Genomic DNA, 18,516 nt, shown 5'->3' on the forward strand with positions numbered 1-18,516 from the left:
TGCGTGTGAGCGTGTGTGAGTGTGTGTGTGTGTGTGTGTGTGTTATTGCCCTGCTCTGTGTCCTGATTGGAGGGGGCAGCTGGAGGATCCAGAGAGAGCAGTTGCAGTGTTGATAATGCCTCTTTGTTGCCTGTCTGTGTGTTCCACTACAGCCCCTTACAGTGACAACGCCGTCTCTCACCACAGCAGAGAACATGGCTGACCTGATAGACGGTTACTGTCGCCTGGTCAACGGAGCCTCCCAGTCCTTCATCGTCCGCCTTCAAAAGGGTTCAGGTACCTGACGCGTTGCTTTTCTCTCTGCTATACTACAAACTGGACCTTGATCTTGACTTTAGAGCAGTGATCTAACTCCAGACGTGACTGAGCTGAGGAGGGATTGCAGTGTCACAGCTTGTCAGTTATCTTGACTCTGCATTCATCCACAAACTTTTATTGGAGGAGCAAACATTGTCCTACGGGACAATATTTCTTTAGATCTACTTAACATCGTTTACTATGTTAATGCAGTGGATAGAATAGTGTTGCTTTTGTTAGTGTTGCTGAATATGTCGATAGTACGACTGATATGTTTTCATAGATCAGTATTGAATTTTGGATACTTTTTTCCAGCGTGGAGCACAGTTTGTACAAATTGCTTTTAAGAGAGGTCGTTAGAGCTCTTGACGGTCTGCCATTTCCCCACGCCCTGCTCAGTCATTTGGAAAGCAACACATTAAATTGCCTAGAAACATCCACATCCACAACGATTTAACTTGAATGAATTCGCTCTGTTAAGAGTATGAATGACTGCTCTGGGACGTACAGTAGTGTGTGTGTGTGTGTGTGGGGGGGGGGGGGCTAGCGTTAGGGGATCTGCTGTGCTTTAGGCACACTGGGTGTGTGTGGATGGTGGGATTGGCTCCTCTCTGATCAGCTGGTCAGAAAACAGTCTTATGGTTTCCACTGCTCTAAACAGGTTCTGTGTGGAGAGACACAACTTTTTCTTTATGCAATAAATATCATCTGGAAAATCTGCCACATGGCTCCTCCTCCACTGTGCTGTTACAAAGAGACAACATTGTCAGATTTATAGCAGGCCATACTGTGACTCATCCTACAGTACGCGCACCAGCACACTCATCGTAGTGTGGAAGGGCGGGAGCCGTTGGAAAGCCAACCGTTCTCCTGCCCTATGCACTAGAACACTGCACTCCTGACTCCTAGCTTGCCACTAACACACGGTATTCTGTCCAACAGAGGGAGAGAGAGCGCTGCCCTCCATCCCAAAGTCCATCCCAAAGTAAGTCTTTTCCTGTCCAGATTCCGTATGCATATGAACACAGTGCACTTGATGTGCCTCACGTTTTCTGCTTTTGAGGAATGATGACTGAAACATGATTCCAGTACAGTAAGGGTACATTCTTGCATATCCCCTCGGCACCATGGCCTTCAAATAATGGTCAAATAAGGCAAAGTGTTTTGAAGTCAGGTCTCGCTCTCGTTTTTTTCCTGTTTTTTTTCTTTTTTCTTTTTTTTTTTACATCTGGAAAGAGTTTCTGCCAGCAGATCTGATTTCAGGTTCTGCTTAAGAAACCAACACAAGCTCCCCTCAGCTTCTTTTGGCTGAATCATGAGGAATTTCTCTGTGTGCTGTAATGGGAATCTGATCCTCTTTTAAAGCTCCTGTCCCTGCCCCCTTTTGACCATATCCTGTTGGAACAGCCTATTTATCAGGATCCCTACAGCAGCACCCCTGCCAAACATGCTCAACCAATGAATGGAACCGCCCAGGGACTTACTGTAGTATAGTAGACCCCAGTGTGAACAGGGCAGAGTTTGTGTCTGCTGTTGAACAAGCCTGTAGTGGACAATGTACAGCATTCATCTGTTCAAACCTTTATTCCACAGAGTCGCCAACCATGAGAAACGGCTGGACGGGGTCCGAACAAGAGCCGTGTGTGTCTCAGGTAGGACCGTCCTCCACTCTTTTGAACGACTCATCTTGGGTCGGTGTCTGAGATTTGTGATTGGACCGGAGCTGATCGGCTTGTGACAGTGATAGTGCTTCTCCTTCAACATAACAAAACAGTTTTCCCACTCACCTACTGTACTGTACTGGACCTTCCCTCAATTACGTTTTGCATGCTGATAGTAACAGAAGACTTAATGGACTGAATGATTCCTAAAGACGTGGTCACTTAGCATATTGTTAATAATGTATGAGCTGACTGTTGAGCCTTAGCCTGGTGATGCCCCTGGTGATGCAGAGATGCCAGTAGAATATTCTGGGCTGATGATCTAGAACCATCTGTTAGCTGTGCAGCATTTGACATTTAGTTTGATATTTGCACACCAGGGCTCTAGTGAGAATAAAAGCGTGTGTGTGTGTGGGTGGGGGGGGGGTGTGTGTGTGTGTGTGTGTGTGTGTGTGTGTGGGTGGGGGGGGGGGGTGAGTAGAATGAGGAAATATTCATAATATACATGATCACCTTTTCTGCACAAAGCTGATAACATTGACACTTGGCTGTTGACTCATGAAGCCCCATAGAGCCCCACTGAGCCTCTGCTGAGGTGTAGTCATCTTCCTGTCAACGGTTCCTCTCTGGTGAAGCTAATTCTCACATCAATGCCGGTGACACGGTCCCATGACTGCTGCACCATGACTGAATAGCTATTCCAGTTTAACAGTCATGGATGTGAAGCACAGCATGTGAATGTGCAGAAATACAGAAGGTGGGCAATGAAAAGTGTCATTTTTAGAATGACGATGATGAGCCAGATACTGTAGCTGTGAGAACTTTGCTGAATTACGTTTTTTGTTTTTTTAAATAAGTTAATGATATCAGTAATTTGTTTGCTCAGACCCTAAATCAGTTATCTCACTGATAATCCGCTTCTGTAAACTTGCTCATTGATCTGAGTCTGTTATCTGACTGCTCTATAAAACATCTCTATGAATCACCCATTAGCAGCAGCCCAATGGCACAAATTAGACCCACGGTTCGCTTGCAATACATCCTCACCCCAGAGGACTTAATTTATCACTTCAACACTGTCAGTAGGCACGTGTGTGTGTGTGTGTGTGTGTGTGTGTGTGTGTGTGTGTGTGTGTGTGTGTGTGTGTGTGTGTGTGTGTGTGTGTGTGTTTGAGCACATACATCCCTTTTGCTATGATTGTGTGTGTGTGTGTGGGCGTGCATGTGCAGTATGCATGTGTGTGCGCTGGCGCATCCCTTTTTAGTACGGGTGTGTGTGTGGGTGTGTGTGTGTGTGTCTTCTCCTCTCCCCGTCCTCTTCAAATGTCATGGAGCTCAGCCCACGCTATCTGGCCCACATCACAGTTGAATGTTAATGAGCTGGGTTGGTGAGTGTCAAATAGAGAGCTGATTGAGAGGGTGGAGATGAGGCGGATGAGGCCAGGGACAGACAGGCCTGTGTGCATATGCCCCCAATGTCACAGTCGAGGGGGGTGCCCACCACTGGCGGCACACTCATAAAGAGGCGCTTGTGTGGTGACTGGAGTTCCTCTCATTATAGCATGTTACTATGGAGGAACTTGTCTGTTTTTGTTTTGTTTCGTTTTTTGTCAGAACTTCCACTGCACTTCCTCAACATGCGTTGTCTTCACTGCAGCTTCATTCACTATTCATGATGTTGCATCCATATTTCATAGCTGTATTATTGTGGTGATGTGAGTTCATGCTTGGTTAAGCTGTATGTCTTTGCAGGAGATTGTTTAGATGAAAGTTGGCACCGTATCCAGTAGTTATTTTCCTCTTCTCTGAGAGCCCATGGACTTTGTATGACCCTGATAAAAAGACATATTCTTGGAGAGGATGTAAAAAAAAAAGAAGAAGAAAAAAAATCAGCTCAGCACTTAAAGGCACTGCGACTTCCATTCCAGTATTGTTCAACGAACTGAGATGATCACTCTCTGTGGTTACATTTAAAGTCCTTTATTCCAAACCTTTAATTTCTCTCTTTCATTTGCTATTTTCTCATATTCCTGTGTATTATTTTCATCTCTTGTGTCAGTGCCTCTCCCTTTCCTCTCATATGGTGAGTCAGTGGGATTCCTCCTTTGTGTGTTGAGTTAGATGTGTGCGTGTGAAATAGGGTTGGGCTGGTTTTCAACACCGTAAGAACAAAATACTAACTCTGAATAGAGTTGGTTTCTAAATCTGAATATTTTGGGGACTACTGTTCATACTGCAGTAAACATCTACCAGTGATGCTTTCAAAATCACTGATTATCAGGGCATGGAAAAACATTACCACAGGGTCATTTTGATGGTCTTCTATAAGGCCTTTTCACACTGTGCTCAGCCTATGGCTAAGTTCCCTTAGCCCCGGGCAAAGAGAGCTTTTAGCCTTGGGCTAAGCAACTGTTCACAATTGCACATTCTAAAGTAGGCCACCATCGCCTTTAGCCTAGGGTTAGCTGGCCCTGCAGGGTTAGCACAGACTTTTCAGGGTTAGCCCCAGAAATTACCTAAAACACGGTGCCAAAATAGTGTGAATAAAGGTAAGTTGGCGTGAAAAGCCCTTTTGAGAGCTATTATCATAGTATAGTCTTTTCTGGCAACCAGGGGTCACGTTGGAAGTCTTTTCTGGCAATGACAGGAAAGAAAACAGGACACGGCCACTGTAATTCAGGGCTAGATAGTCATTTTGTTATTCAACCAATTATCAATGTTGAGGCAAGTTTGTTTTCCATCACTACAGTAGTTACGGTTGCCACAGTAGTGAAGAAATAAAGGAAAATTGCAAGTCAAATAATAATAGGCAACACCAACAATAACAATAAATCATTTGACCTGAGCTCTTGGAGAAGTACAATAATGGAAATTAAAGAGTAAGCAACAATTTGATTTAAAAATGACTGATACCGGGGTACTTCCGTATACCAGGGTATTTTGCCAGGAAGGTAAGAAGGTATGAAAATCTGGATATCGCCCAACCCTAGTGTGAATAAAATGCAGTGTGAACAGTGTTTTAACAGAGTGAGCTTCAGTGGTCATTAACACAGAATATTGAAGTAAACACTTGGAGTGCTTTATAACCCTACTTGCAGTGAGGTGTTTCCATTTACATAAGCATGGGACTCAGCCTCTCATTGTGAAGAATACCTTGTGGATTAACTTGAACGACTGTCTGTGTGAAGAGGCTGTTCAGATCATTACTGTTTCCACAGTGAATGGCCATGGGAACATGCGGCAGTCTAATTTACTCTAATACTCAAACTGAATGTTTAAAAGAAAGACTTCTGCTTGCTTGTGTGAAGTGAAAGTCAATTAGGAAATCTTCTGTTTCACCATCTGCATCTTGGATGGAGCCTTTGAAAGCATGGTGTTGTGCTGCTCCATCTTCTTCCCTTCCTGTCTCTCAGCCCTATCAGGATTTAAAATCAGGGAAAGACCAATGTCAGGTGCTTAACTGCACTTACTATACTGTAGTTAGTTGAAAGGATTCATCTTGGTCAAGCAGCTGTTTGAGTGTAGCTACAGTGAATGCTCTAACCTCCATGTGTCTCCTCTCTCTCTGCCTTTATAATCTTTGCATGCTTCGTGGATCTGCAGGGGATCATAGTGGGGACGGTAAAGTTCAACTCTTACAATTTTCTTTTTCCTAACCCTCCTAACAGTTAATGTGTTTGTATGTGTTGTTGTGTCATTAAACATAGGCCTACAATGTAAACATAGGCCTACAATGTAAACATAGGCCTACACTGTGGGCTCTATGTGCTGTTCAGGGTCATAAGTTATTATTCTGTCGGTCTCTATCCCATAATTTCTTAAAATTTTCAATGTTTGTAATCTGAAATAATCTGACTGGATATTGATTTATGGTATTTTCTATCCAATTTGGTATGTTTTTAGTGGAAAGATTTTTGTGTCTTTCCCATTCAGATGGAAACGATGACTTCCACAGCTTTTTGACACCTTGTTTTTACCTCATCTGACTGTTATCAGTTTTTCCTTTTCCCTCTCTCGGCCAGTAGATGTGTTTAGCACGCCCACATTCCTCTACGGGTTATCTTGGCTGTTAACAACGTAGCTTTTTCTTTAAAGGCAGTCAGGATAGACACAATGACTCTGGAGTTGCCGATGACTCAATCTGTTTTTCCTGAAGACATTTCTCTGGAAAAAAAAAAAAAAACTCTCATCCCTCACTCCCACCTCCCTCCCCCCTTGCACTCAAATACCACAGCTGTGTTGATTTGCTCCTATTGGACTGACTGTTAGACCTGCAAAACACATGGGGAGTCCACAGAGCTGTGTGCACTACAAGGGATATCATACAGCTGAGGTGTTTGTCATATGGCTGGGGGGTGTTGACTTACACATTCAACTAGGTCTATCGTGTTATTGTGGAAAGGTACTTGTCTTACTTGTGTTGTTTGTGACTATTTTCCTTCAAATGACTGTTTTGCTTTCCAGTATCCCAAACTCTCTCACACTGGGCTCACTGTGTTGCTTTATTCTTCTTCCCCAGAGACGGACGACTACGCGGAGATCATAGATGAGGAGGATACATACACCATGCCCTCCAGTGAGTAGCATCTGTCAGTGAGTGAGCTAGGGTCATATGCAGGAGGGAGTGGGAGAGGAAGGCAGACAGGCAGCTGTGCTGGGCTTTCGAGTGGCTCCCAGCAGTGAGCTGCAGACCACACTCCCCTGGAAGACCAGATGTTCTCTCCAGAACCAACCTTTGATCATGCCTTGTGTGCACAGCCTCAACCCACTTTAGAGAAGTGTGCCCCACTTTTTGATGATTGGTTGTTGTTGTTGGTGTTGCTTATTTTTTTTATTTTTTTGCCTTCCTCGAGTCACTGAGAGTGTTTGCCTCAAGCAGCAAAGCTACAGGGGTTAAATTGGTATTACACTCACAGTGGCAGTATTTTTTGAGGCGGTTCATATATTCTCACAACTCCGAGACACAGTGATGTGTAATGATGGATACTGTTGTTTTTGTTATTTATTTTAAGGAGTACGATATGCCATCTGTCGTGTACAGTAGCATTTTCTTGAGAAACGACGCTTCTTAAACAGCTTTATTCACCGTCACATGCAGTCATATGAAGATGGGGAATAACACAGAGCACATGAGGTGTCATTGCTGTATTTGTGGAGTTCTATAAGTAGAATGGGCTGGCATGACCATGACTGTGACTATGACTGTGTGTGTGCTGCTTAGCTTATTCCCCTGAGCATCTCACATATGTCCATGATATGTCTGTCCTTTGTCCAACTCCAAACAACGCCAACGGTTTACTCTCTATCATAACAGTCGGTTTGAAGTATTTAGCATAGCCTCGGATTCGCGCAACAAACGTAGGTGTTTACATCACGTGCACGCTGAGAAATGGAGGTGTGTTCCCAAGAGAATAAATCTCCCTGCACTTCGTTTGCACGGAGTGTCTCATACATGCAACAAATGTCATCTTTCGTGCCAGCAGAGCACTTTGAGTTAGTCATGTACTTTCTATGTATGTCATCTTAAGAAAAGCTCTCTTGCTACCAAACCAGGGGCCAGTAAATTGAGTAAATGCTGATGTTTTAAACTAATACATACTGTATCCACAGAGTACATTTCCACACAACAAAATATGATTTGACATCATAAACAAAAACTGTAACAAGAACCAGATGAAACAGTTGTATGTGTTCGTCCAATGTTGATGTTGATTTGTGAAAGATGGGTCTGATTTCTTCTTACATTAACTTAAATAACTCCTTATATTAACTGTCCTGCAGAATACTATGGATTAGAGGAAGGTAATGGTGTCCATTTCTAACCTGCACTTGCAGATTGCCCTTTGATTGTGTTGTGGTGTGACTTTGTGATTGTGACTAGAATGCTAGAATTGCTAGAATATATTAACTGTTTTAATATGCCCTTTATTGATTTCCAATTGATTGGTTAATTTTCTGTTGGCGTTCTTAATGGAGTTGTGTTAATGAACAGTCCATCCGAGGAAAAATAGTGAATTTACTCCAATTAAGATGTTGAGAAGTAAGGTCACAACCTCTAGCAGACTGGAGGGCTAAAGCATGGCCACTCTTTGACATTCTAGAATAATTGAAGATTGTTTAATGAGACATTTGGAGCCATAATGCTGCATACACTGTTTTACTCTTAAAGTAAAACATGTATATCATGGCATGTCTGGTGAAATGGTGCATGATGATTGAAATGGAAATGTTTGATGTGTTGTTTGGTGTCATCTGTCAACCCCTCAGCCCTTGCATGCACATACATAATTATGGACTGATTACAGCCTCCATAGTCCTGATCAGAAGAGAAGTGCATGTTCTTTGATCCTCAGTTCTCAGCTAAGGCCAGATTGAGTTCCTAGTGTCAAAAAGTATTTGTGTTTTCTACACGGTACTTTTGAAGAGCCTCTAAGGAGTTGCAGTGATTAAGTGAACTGTGCTGTGTTCATGAGCCATGAACGATGACAAAGGACTGCCTGTTAAAATATCAATTGGACCCATAACATTCATTGCAGTTTTCATTTTGTTACAAATAAGGCCTTCACTTCACATTATCTGCATCTGAGCTGTGTAACAGGGCTTGGTGTCCAGCTGAGATGGATGGTGTGTGAGTAACTAGCTGTGTGTCATATCCAGCCAGGGACTATGAGATCCAGAGGGAGAGGATCGAGCTGGGACGCTGTATTGGAGAGGGCCAGTTTGGGGACGTCCACCAAGGAGTCTACATGAGCCCGGTACATGCCTCTTGAAAACAAGACATTGTCCTCTTTTGACAGTTTTTTCAATTCATTCCACATTTCCACCCCCTAAAAAACAACTTCATGTTTGAAATGTTTTATATTTTTCTGTAGGAAAACCCTGCCCTGTCTGTGGCCATCAAGACGTGTAAAAACTGCACTTCAGACAGTGTCAGAGAGAAATTCTTACAAGAAGCTTGTAAGTACTGTAGCCTACTTGATACTCCTGGTTGGTAATGAAGCTCATACAAATTCAGTTTTTTCATACCAATTACATTGTGTTTAGGTTGGATACTGTATGTTACCTTTTCATTCAGGCCACGCATTCCTAACATTGCAGTCTCGGGAAGAAAGTGAAATATTTCTACCTTTTTAGGAATAAGATATGCACAGTTTTAGTGTTAGCAGTGCATTTTGCAAAGCAGACGTAAGTGGTCTTCAGCTTCAGTTGGCCTTAAGAGAAAGGCCCCTTTATCCAGATGAAATGCCCAGACAAGGTGGGACTAAGCTTTCCCCCATGTATGAAAACACAGCAGGAATTTGTGGAGGCAGGGGAGCACAGAGGACCGCTTTAGAAGGATGAATCCAGAGTGCGTTTACACTAGTACAGGCCTGCTGATTTCCCTAGTGCCCCCCTTCCCCCGCATCCCCCTCGCCTACACAAACACACACACGACAATGACACACACACACACACACACACACACACACACACACACACACACACACACAGCTCATCAAATAGCACATCACATCTTTAAGAGCTCTGTGTTTACCCCAAACCTCAGACACTTCAGTCCTCTCCACACAAGATGCCCTGCAGCAGTGAGAGTCTGATGAGATGTTGTCTGAGAGCAAACAAAAACGGTGTGAGCCATCCTGAAATATCCCACAGCAAACATAGGGCTGTTTCCTTTATTAGAGGCATCATATGATAGCTTTTTAATTATAATAATAATTAAAAAAAAATCTTCAGTAATTCGGAACTTTTAAAAATGTATTTTACTGTATTTTACACAATTCATGACCTGATGTTTTAAATGTAAACTGTTGGCCCACCCTCTCCACTTCAGTTTGGTCTGTTCCCCTAAGTCAGGATATGATTGTGTTCTCCCGCTGACTGTCCTGTCTGCCTGTTGTCCCCAGTGACCATGAGGCAGTTTGACCACCCACACATTGTCAAGCTGATTGGAGTTATCACAGAGAACCCAGTGTGGATCATTATGGAGCTGTGCACGCTTGGAGAGGTACAGTAAACCCTTAGAGCAAAGGATTTTACCTCAGTAACTGTTACCTATGGGCCGGGCTGAAACATAGTGTGAGTGAATTAGAGAAAGGCCGCTAACATTCATTTGAACCACTTTTCTTTTTAGATGAAGTGACCTCATGGTTTCCCATAAACTTTGGTGGTTCATGATGGCCATCTAGTGGTTGACAGAGGCATTACCTAGTCCATTCATGATGAGTGAGAAAGGTATTTTGTTTCTCTCTTTCTGTCATGACAGCTACGCTCATTTTTACAAGTGAGAAAATACAACCTTGACTTGTCGTCACTGATCCTGTACGCTTCCCAGCTGAGCACAGCACTGGCCTATTTGGAAAGCAAGCGTTTTGTACATAGGTAAGCCTCACCATAATCTTGCTTTCTCAGGATTTCTTTGAGTGAGTTTTCTCCCCAAAAAATAAATGCTCTTTTTAATTTCCTTTGCTCTTACAGGGATATCGCTGCCAGGAATGTCCTGGTGTCAACGGTTGACTGTGTCAAACTGGGAGACTTTGGTTTGTCTCGATACATGGAGGACAGCTCCTATTACAAAGGTAAGTCTTTACTCCTATAAAAGGAGTTCACTTTGTGCTGTTTTTGTTAACATTTCAATGTCAGATCACATCATGTTCCCTTTTTATTGTATATACTTCAATGACTTCAGTGCTTACTCTTAATGTACATTTGGATTGCATTGATTTTGTCCCTTGTTTTCTTGTTAAGTTTTAAATGATGTATACGCTTAGGGTGTTATTTCCCCTCTCCTCTCAGCCTCAAAAGGGAAACTTCCTATTAAATGGATGGCGCCAGAGTCAATAAACTTCAGACGCTTTACCTCAGCCAGTGATGTGTGGATGTTTGGTGAGTACGTGGGTAGAATTCCATGCTACACATTCTTTAAAAAAAATACGGCTGAAGCAGATTATTTTATTTAATAGAATTGTGCTTGTTCATTATGCTAACATGATGTTGTAATTCATATATATATTGAACATACTGACTTCCACTGTGTCCTAGGTGTCTGTATGTGGGAGATCCTCATGTACGGAGTCAAGCCATTCCAGGGGGTGAAGAACAATGATGTCATCGGGAGGATAGAGAACGGAGAGCGGCTGGCCATGCCCCACAACTGTCCCCCCACCCTGTACAGCCTGATGACCAAGTGCTGGTCCTACGACCCCAGCAAGAGACCCCGCTTCACTGAGCTCAAAGCCCAGCTCAGGTCAGTTAGCCCCTCTGAATCACCCCACATCACTGGTCCTGGAGGAGGTTGGTATCCAATAAGATCTCCTGAATAATGATGCTGATCATAATGAGGCCATCCTTATCTATCCTATCACACATTGTTTAGAAGTAATGTTTCCACTGAATCTTCATCGAAAGAGAGAAGGAAATCCAGCATACCTCTTTATCTAGAGCCATTTTCACTTTTGCAACACCAGATGGCACCCTGTTACAAAAGTACACGCACACAGTTGATTGAGGATGGCATGAACCGGCTTGTTAGTACAGTCTAGTAGACATCTGCCCTCTGAGTGCCTGGCCCTTTGACTGATTCTTGGCTCATGGCCTTCGGTCTATGCTGTGATTGAGCTGAGCTTACCCAGTCACACCTCTGGGGATCGTGTGGTTGAACTTCGGTACAGAGGGAAGTCCCTCTCTGCACCACTGACTCACCCTGTGCCAGTCTGAAACACTTCCTGTCTGGGATGAGCTCATGGTTGGCTTGGTATAACAGAGAGGGATAATGATAGTCAAGGCGGGCCCTACCCTCTCCTCTGCCACTGAAGCATCCACAAGTGAAGGATTCCGAGAAAGGATGCTGAGGTCATCATGAAGACACCTCTGAATGATGCCGTCGTGGAAATGTTCCCTTCATTGATAGCCGTAGTGGTTTTGGGAGTGTGAGGTAACATCATTTTCTGCATGCCCTTACTTGTGTTCATTGGCAGTAGCTGTTCAGGTACAGTAACAGATACCCTGCAAGGGCATGTTGTAGTATTCACCCTATGACTGGTAAAGATGTGTGTCCATTCCATCATTGACTGCTCTAGCTGCAGAAAGTGTGCAGTATGAACAGCGCTGCTGGTTACCATCACGGTTCCTTCAGTTTACACACAGAGACATGTAGGAAAATAGGAGTGCATATTAAGGCCTGTGCTTTTATTATGCTGTTTAAAAGTCAGCATGACTCACACCTCCATTTTATGCTTGTCCCACCACATCGCGCATGTTCAGTGCAGCAACGTAGCAGGGCTGTGTCTTGGAAACCATGTCAATATTTAGACTGTTAATACTATTTATATGAAAATTCCAGCCCTTAAAATGCATGTGATGTGGGATTGTTGGTCTAGTTTTATATCATAATAATATTAATTAGAGGAGTACTGCTGCCAGAGATGTATGTATATTTGTATCTGTGTGGCCTTGGTTAACCTCTTAAGATTTATTTATCTATTTGACTAATTTCCTCCTAAAAACTCAACTGCTTACATTAGAATCATGCGATGATCAGATGCAAAAGCAGGATGCCATTTGATAGGTAACACACAAAGTTTTGTATGGATATGCACAGATCATAGTTCAGAAGAACATACTACGCATGACAAGGAGATAAAGTAAACAATAATAAAATTAGTAATCTAATTAAAGCAGAATTTGGGCCCAATTATGGGTCCATCCAGTTGTTTAAGAGTCCAATGAGTGACTTCAGATTGCCTGTCATATTATCTCCATATTATATTTTTTAAGTACTTGTCTGTATTTGTACACATCATATTGTGATATAGAGAGGTACTGTAGAGATGGTAGAATAGAGATGATAGGAAAATCTCTTTCACCGTTTGGCATCCTTGTCCCTAATTAATTATTACTTATTTTCATTAAATAGGATAATTAAATGTTAGTGTGGTGGACAGTATTGTCATGCAAACACAAATTCTAGCTAGTTCAGCTCTTACACATGTTCAGCTAGTCTCCCCCCTTTCATTGCACTGTGAGGAAAACTCTGTGGTCTGAGCAGGGAGGGGACAGCATTAGGTCCCATGGAAAATTGGGCTGTCCAAACATGAATGAATGAGCCATGCCTGGGAGCCTTTTATCTGCAGTCCACTGACCTGGCCCTCTCCTTGGCCACGTCTCGCCAGATTGGCAGTGCTCAAACACAAAGCAGCCTCCCACTCTTCAGCGTCTGCCTCAGCCACGGTTCCAGAACGGGAGGGCTTCACCAAACTGGTCGACCCTTTTAACAAGCTGCCTGCCTCTGCATTTACATTGTGGACAGCTGCCAAGTGCAACAATCTGCATAGTGGAGTGAGAAGGAGGCAGCAGCCCCTGCATCGGGTTAGTCCCCCACTCACTCTGGTAAAGACTCTCTCACTGGGCTCCGGTGCTGTAGATCTGCTCTGCTGGGACTCTCTGGGTGTGTGCCTGCGTGATGCAGTGTTGGTGATTGCCCCGTCATCTACTTACTAGACGTCTCTCCTCTAAATGGATCTAAGTGGTTATGGTTCCTTATACCAGATCAAGGGGTGACCTCCCTCTGCTGTAAGGTAATAAATACAGTGAGGAGTTTTACTTTTTTTGTTTTGTTCTAGTTTTCCCACGTCTTTGTTGTCAGACTATGCTTTAATGAATGGTGTGTAAAGGAATTAGGTAGCTGGCTGTTGATTACCGACTTTTATTTTATCACCTCACAATTGAATAGGTGAGAACTCTAGCTGAGTGATGTTACTGAGTCTGTGTACTAGGAGTTGAAATTACCATTTTTCACTTTATCCATTTGAGTGCTATTGATTTTCTCAGTAATGTATATTTTTCTCATGTTTGAAAAGGCACTGAATAGTCATTTAGCAGTCAACGAGTGTGTCAGTGAGACCCTTTCTGATTTTTAGCAGCTGGGTTGTTTTTGGAGGCAAATCGCTAATAGAGTCATCAGGTTTGTGTGTCCTGGAGAATGACCAGGACAGGTGGTCCCAGTGTTGTTTCTCTCCCTCATTTGCTGCTCAGAAAGAAAACACTTGCCAGGCATGTCAGTACTAATGTTGTTTCCAGAAATAGCCCTGCCTCCCAGAGTGAGGAGAGAGGGATAGAGAGGGACAGAGAGAGAGAGAGAGAGAGAGAGAGAAGTAGAGGTAGACAGACAGTGGGGTTCAGGGGGACCTTGCAGACTGTATTCTCTCTCTTTATTCTCCCACAGCCTGAACTTCCACATCTCTAGCACTTCTGTATTTAGTTTGGAAGAGTTCCGCCAGAGTTCTCCGTGTCGATATCAGAGGTATGTTTAGCTTGGTGAAGAGCATGCATTATGTTTAGACTAGAGATTGCATTCTGTATGATTGATTATTGATATACTGCAGGGCATATATCTGACAGAACATTTCAGTCTAAAGTACAGTAGCACTGCTGGGCTCAAGGTACTGTACGGTATCCACAGAAATGTACTGAAGGTTCACTGAAGGTTTCTATAAATGGCTTATTTCCCTAATGGCTATTGCAGGCTTTGAAGGGAGGGAAGCTGTTTCATGTGTTTGAATGGTTTCCCTCTTTCTTGTGCATGAATTTCTGTGTGGACCAAAGGCAGAAAATCACTGTAGCAGATCCTGGCCGAGCGAAATCGTTCCCCCTTCCTCTTTATTCCTTCAAGATCCTGTGTGTTACTGTAATTGTACTGCCCTGCAGGGCCAGGGATATGCCTGATTAGCGGAGATGGTTATTTAAGTGCTGAGCTGTGTTTTTCTCCAACCCATCCTGTCACCTAGTTCATATGTCCTGGCATGTGCAAAGGTGAGAAGGCGAAACAAAATAGGAAAACCATCTGAGACATCCTATAGAGGGCTACACAGAGAAGTACTGTAAAAGTACCTTGTGGATTTAACTCGCAAGAATATCCTTTATCCCTTCTTGAATTCTTATTGGTCAACCTACCAGGGCCTACATCCTACAATATCCATTGTGGTATTTACCCAGCATATCTCTCAGGCCTCTCTTTCCACTCCTGAATCCAGAGCACCACTGGTCTTTTGAGGTGAGAGAGCGATCTGCCAGACCCAGACCAGCCCAGTGGTTTAGTTCTGGCCCGGCTGCTCCTGAAGCCTGATCATATCTCACACTCACAGTGGTTTGTCCTCTTCCTCCTGACGCAGCACCATCCTAGAGGAGGAGAAGGTCCAGCAGAAGGAGCGAGCACGCATGGAGATGAGGCGGCAGGTCACCGTGTCCTGGGACTCTGGGGGGTCCGACGAGGCTCCGCCCAAAGTAAGTTCTGCACCCTTGCTCTCCACAGGGTGACCTCACGGACGGGCCATAAGGAGGTCACGAGTGTCATCATTAACACCCTATGTTAACACCAGCCTGTTTGACAGTTAGCTAGTGGCTACTCACGTTACAAGACAATTTGTTATGGTGCTGTTTGACATTTACAAACACCTCGATGTTGAATGAATGCAAACAGAACTGTACAGTCAAGTTTAAGACAAAGTCTTAGTCAGTGACTAAGTCTTAGTAGTTAATGTTAATCTCAGTCTATAGATAAAGTGCCAGGTGCAAGTCCAAAGTGCATTCTTTGCGTTACATTACATCTGACGTCATTTATTTTCACTATGTTGCTCCTATTCCTGATGAGAATATTAGTAGCTACACATTTTCACCCACGTTAATATGTAATATAGGAGACTTTATTTAGTTTTCAGTCTTGTATAATAACTTGTCTTGTATAATATCTTGTCTTCCTTCAGTTTTCTTCTCTCCAGCAGGATATATCTTTCTTATCTATGATTAACCTACGCTAATTATTCCCAGGAACATTCCACCATTGACAAATACAACATTCTATGGTTGCTGTGTCTGAGCTCTGTATACAATCACCATCCACCTACAAATCCTGTATAACTATTTATCTGGGGTCCTTTTTCAGGTTTAATCTCATGGGAATGTGGGTCATGTTTTATATGCAGATTCTGGTAGAGCTCTAGTTGACAGTTGATTGTGAGGTGACTGCCTGGCGTTGCTGAGCCTCACATCCACGACCCTGTGCTGCTCCTCCCTGTTTATCACCCAGCTGGCTTTGGCTGCTGCAAACATCAACATGTGCTTATCGTGCCTCTGTGTGGCTGGCCGCATCTCCCTGTCACTGTTTCTGCTCCCTCGTCTGTCTTGACTCATTGTCTGTCTGTGTGTCTTTCCGTGTGTGTGTGTGTGTGTGTGATCATTCTGTACACATTGCGTGTGTCCTGTCTGCAGCCTGCCCGCCGGCCGTCCTTGCAGCAAAGCTTTAGCCTGGAATGTCTGTCAGCGCCTGTACCTCAACGCTTTGGCTCTCAGCTCTCCCTGTGCTTTGGCGAGCGCTCCCCTCCCCACCACCGCTACCCCCTGCTTCCCCCGTGTCGGGGGCCCCGGCCCCTCGCTGTGCAGCCCTGGAGGAGACCCTCTATGTCCCCTGTGGTCAGGTCCACCCCCCACCTCTACACTGACAGGCTGATCCACCCCTCACTGCAACAGCAGCAGCAGCTGACCCACAGATCCATACAGGCAGGTGTGACAGGAGAGCAGGCTAGAGCAGCGTTGAACACACACAAGGATTTCAGTGTTGATAAAACACGCCCTCTAAGTATATCTTATGATTTGACCTGCTTCTTACTCGGATACGGTAGGGATACATCTAGTTACTTCCTTTTGAAGCAAAATGACAGTAGTGGATTTGTTTAGCCTGTCCATAACTTAAGACCAGATGTTAATGAAAACACACCAGTGAAGGTTAATGGCAATAGGTTTTGGAATTTGACACCAGCAGAATGATATGCTTTTATAATGCTGCACAGAAAGTCACATGTTGCTTTTTCGCATGCTAATAGAATGTGCCCTGAAGAAAATGCAGTTGAAATGTTCTCACATGGTTACTCACATTTTACAGCCTGAATTGAATGCTTGTATAATCCCTGACCCAGCTGTATACTGTATATAGAGCTGACACCTTCCCTGTGACAGGGGCCTCCCAGTCAGGACAAACGCAGTACTGTACAGTGCAGAGCTGTCCGTTACAATGTGATCTCACACCAAATGACACCAGGCTTATGGAGTTATTCTACAGTATCACACAAACTCTCATAGCTCTTACTTTCATTGTGTTTGCTTGATTACTGAATACTGAGATATGATTTGTGTTTGCCTCAGTCTTCTGAAACATTGTTAAATCTCTGGATTACTATGACTTAGTTTTCCTGTTTTATTATTGTATCAATCACACATGAGATTTATGTATCTGAATCTTGTTGTATGTTGTACTTCATCCCACTTAAGTGTTTCATTTCCATGATGTTGTCAGTCATGCTGTGTAAGTCTTAACTTACAGCTGTTCTGTTTTATTCACTGTCTTTTGCAACTCCGGAGGTATGGCCTCGAGAAGCTTACTGTGAGAGGGTGTGTAAGGTAGATGTTTCCCCTATGGTAAAAAAAATAATAATCTTAAGGAGCAAACTCCTCAGTCAGGAGGTTGTTGCCTGCCTATCAACCAGTCACCCTGAATCAAAGATATTTACCCCTCATTCTCTCTGCACCACACATAACAAGTCCAACTCAAGAACATAATCACTTTTTATGGATGTCGAACTAACCGCCTGCTTGTTTTGTAGCCCTTTTTGTTTCCCTTTTTCGACAGCTTTAACTCCATTCACACAAATTGCATCTGGATTTTGTGTGCCAGTGTGAATGCCTCCCTCTAACCACAGACTGAGAAGTGGAATGCTCACAGCATGTGTTTAACAGTTCTCCCTCCCTCCCTCTGCCTGTGTGTAGCCCAGCAGACCTGGTTACCCCAGCCCACGCTCCAGTGATAGCTTCTACCCAAGCCCACAGCACCTGGGCCAGCACAACCACTACCAGGTACTGCTACTGTACAGCACACTGAATGGGAGCCATACTGCCACACAGTCTTCATAATAAACTTGTTTTCCTGATATGCTGGATATTTTAGTCTCAACATGCAGTATGTATGTGTACACACACACACACACACACACATACATACTGCATGTTGAGACTAAACTATCCAGCATATCAGGAAAACAAGTATATATATATATGTATATGTATGTATGTATGTATATTATCATTCAAGAAAATATTGTTGCTGTTGCTTTTGAAATGGTGCTGACACTATACTAGACATCCTTAGTTGCACACAAGTTTCTTGAATAGAAACTGGTATTTCATGACTGAACTAAAACATTAATTTGAAGAACAGCAGGTGTATGTGAAGTGATGGGGGGCCTTGTGTTTCTGCTTGTTAAAGCAGTCCAATCTCATAACCTCTTCTTCTGTCCAGATGGCTGGATACCCAGGCCCTCACGGTATGCCCTCCATGCCCAGTGGGATGTACCCTCCCCAGGCCTCGGTCCTGGACACCCACGATGGCTGGAACCACCACAGGCAGCAGGACATGCCCATGTGGTCGCCCAACATGGAGGTAGGAGTCACTGAATGGGTCAGGGCAGGTCTCTGTACAGGGCAGGTCTCCTACATATGGCTCAAAGACCTTGTG

At 43.8% G+C, this 18,516-nt stretch overlaps 1 protein-coding gene across 7 annotated transcripts in view; it reads left to right on the top strand.

The window, feature by feature from the left end:
- The window catches only part of ptk2ab (protein tyrosine kinase 2ab), a 52,875-nt gene that overhangs the window by 27,508 nt on the left and 6,851 nt on the right, over positions 1 to 18,516 (top strand). For 4 of the 7 annotated variants that reach the window (XM_083678927.1, XM_083678926.1, XM_083678924.1 and 1 more), the window contains 15 exons: positions 153 to 276; positions 1,240 to 1,282; positions 1,891 to 1,949; positions 5,562 to 5,579; positions 6,478 to 6,534; positions 8,616 to 8,713; positions 8,831 to 8,915; positions 9,863 to 9,963; positions 10,222 to 10,337; positions 10,434 to 10,534; positions 10,752 to 10,841; positions 10,998 to 11,202; positions 15,125 to 15,236; positions 17,772 to 17,858; positions 18,301 to 18,441. In XM_083678927.1, coding sequence (XP_083535053.1) covers positions 153 to 276; positions 1,240 to 1,282; positions 1,891 to 1,949; positions 5,562 to 5,579; positions 6,478 to 6,534; positions 8,616 to 8,713; positions 8,831 to 8,915; positions 9,863 to 9,963; positions 10,222 to 10,337; positions 10,434 to 10,534; positions 10,752 to 10,841; positions 10,998 to 11,202; positions 15,125 to 15,236; positions 17,772 to 17,858; positions 18,301 to 18,441 — 1,437 coding nt within the window. Of the gene's footprint in view, positions 1 to 152; positions 277 to 1,239; positions 1,283 to 1,890; positions 1,950 to 5,561; positions 5,580 to 6,477; positions 6,535 to 8,615; positions 8,714 to 8,830; positions 8,916 to 9,466; positions 9,584 to 9,862; positions 9,964 to 10,221; positions 10,338 to 10,433; positions 10,535 to 10,751; positions 10,842 to 10,997; positions 11,203 to 15,124; positions 15,237 to 17,771; positions 17,859 to 18,300; positions 18,442 to 18,516 lie in introns of those variants that run through there. The other 3 variants (XM_083678929.1, XM_083678925.1, XM_083678928.1) reach the window with 2 other exon arrangements.

The sequence above is a fragment of the Argentina silus genome (genome assembly GCF_951799395.1).
Source record: "Argentina silus genome assembly, chromosome: 10".
NCBI lineage: Eukaryota > Metazoa > Chordata > Actinopteri > Argentiniformes > Argentinidae > Argentina > Argentina silus.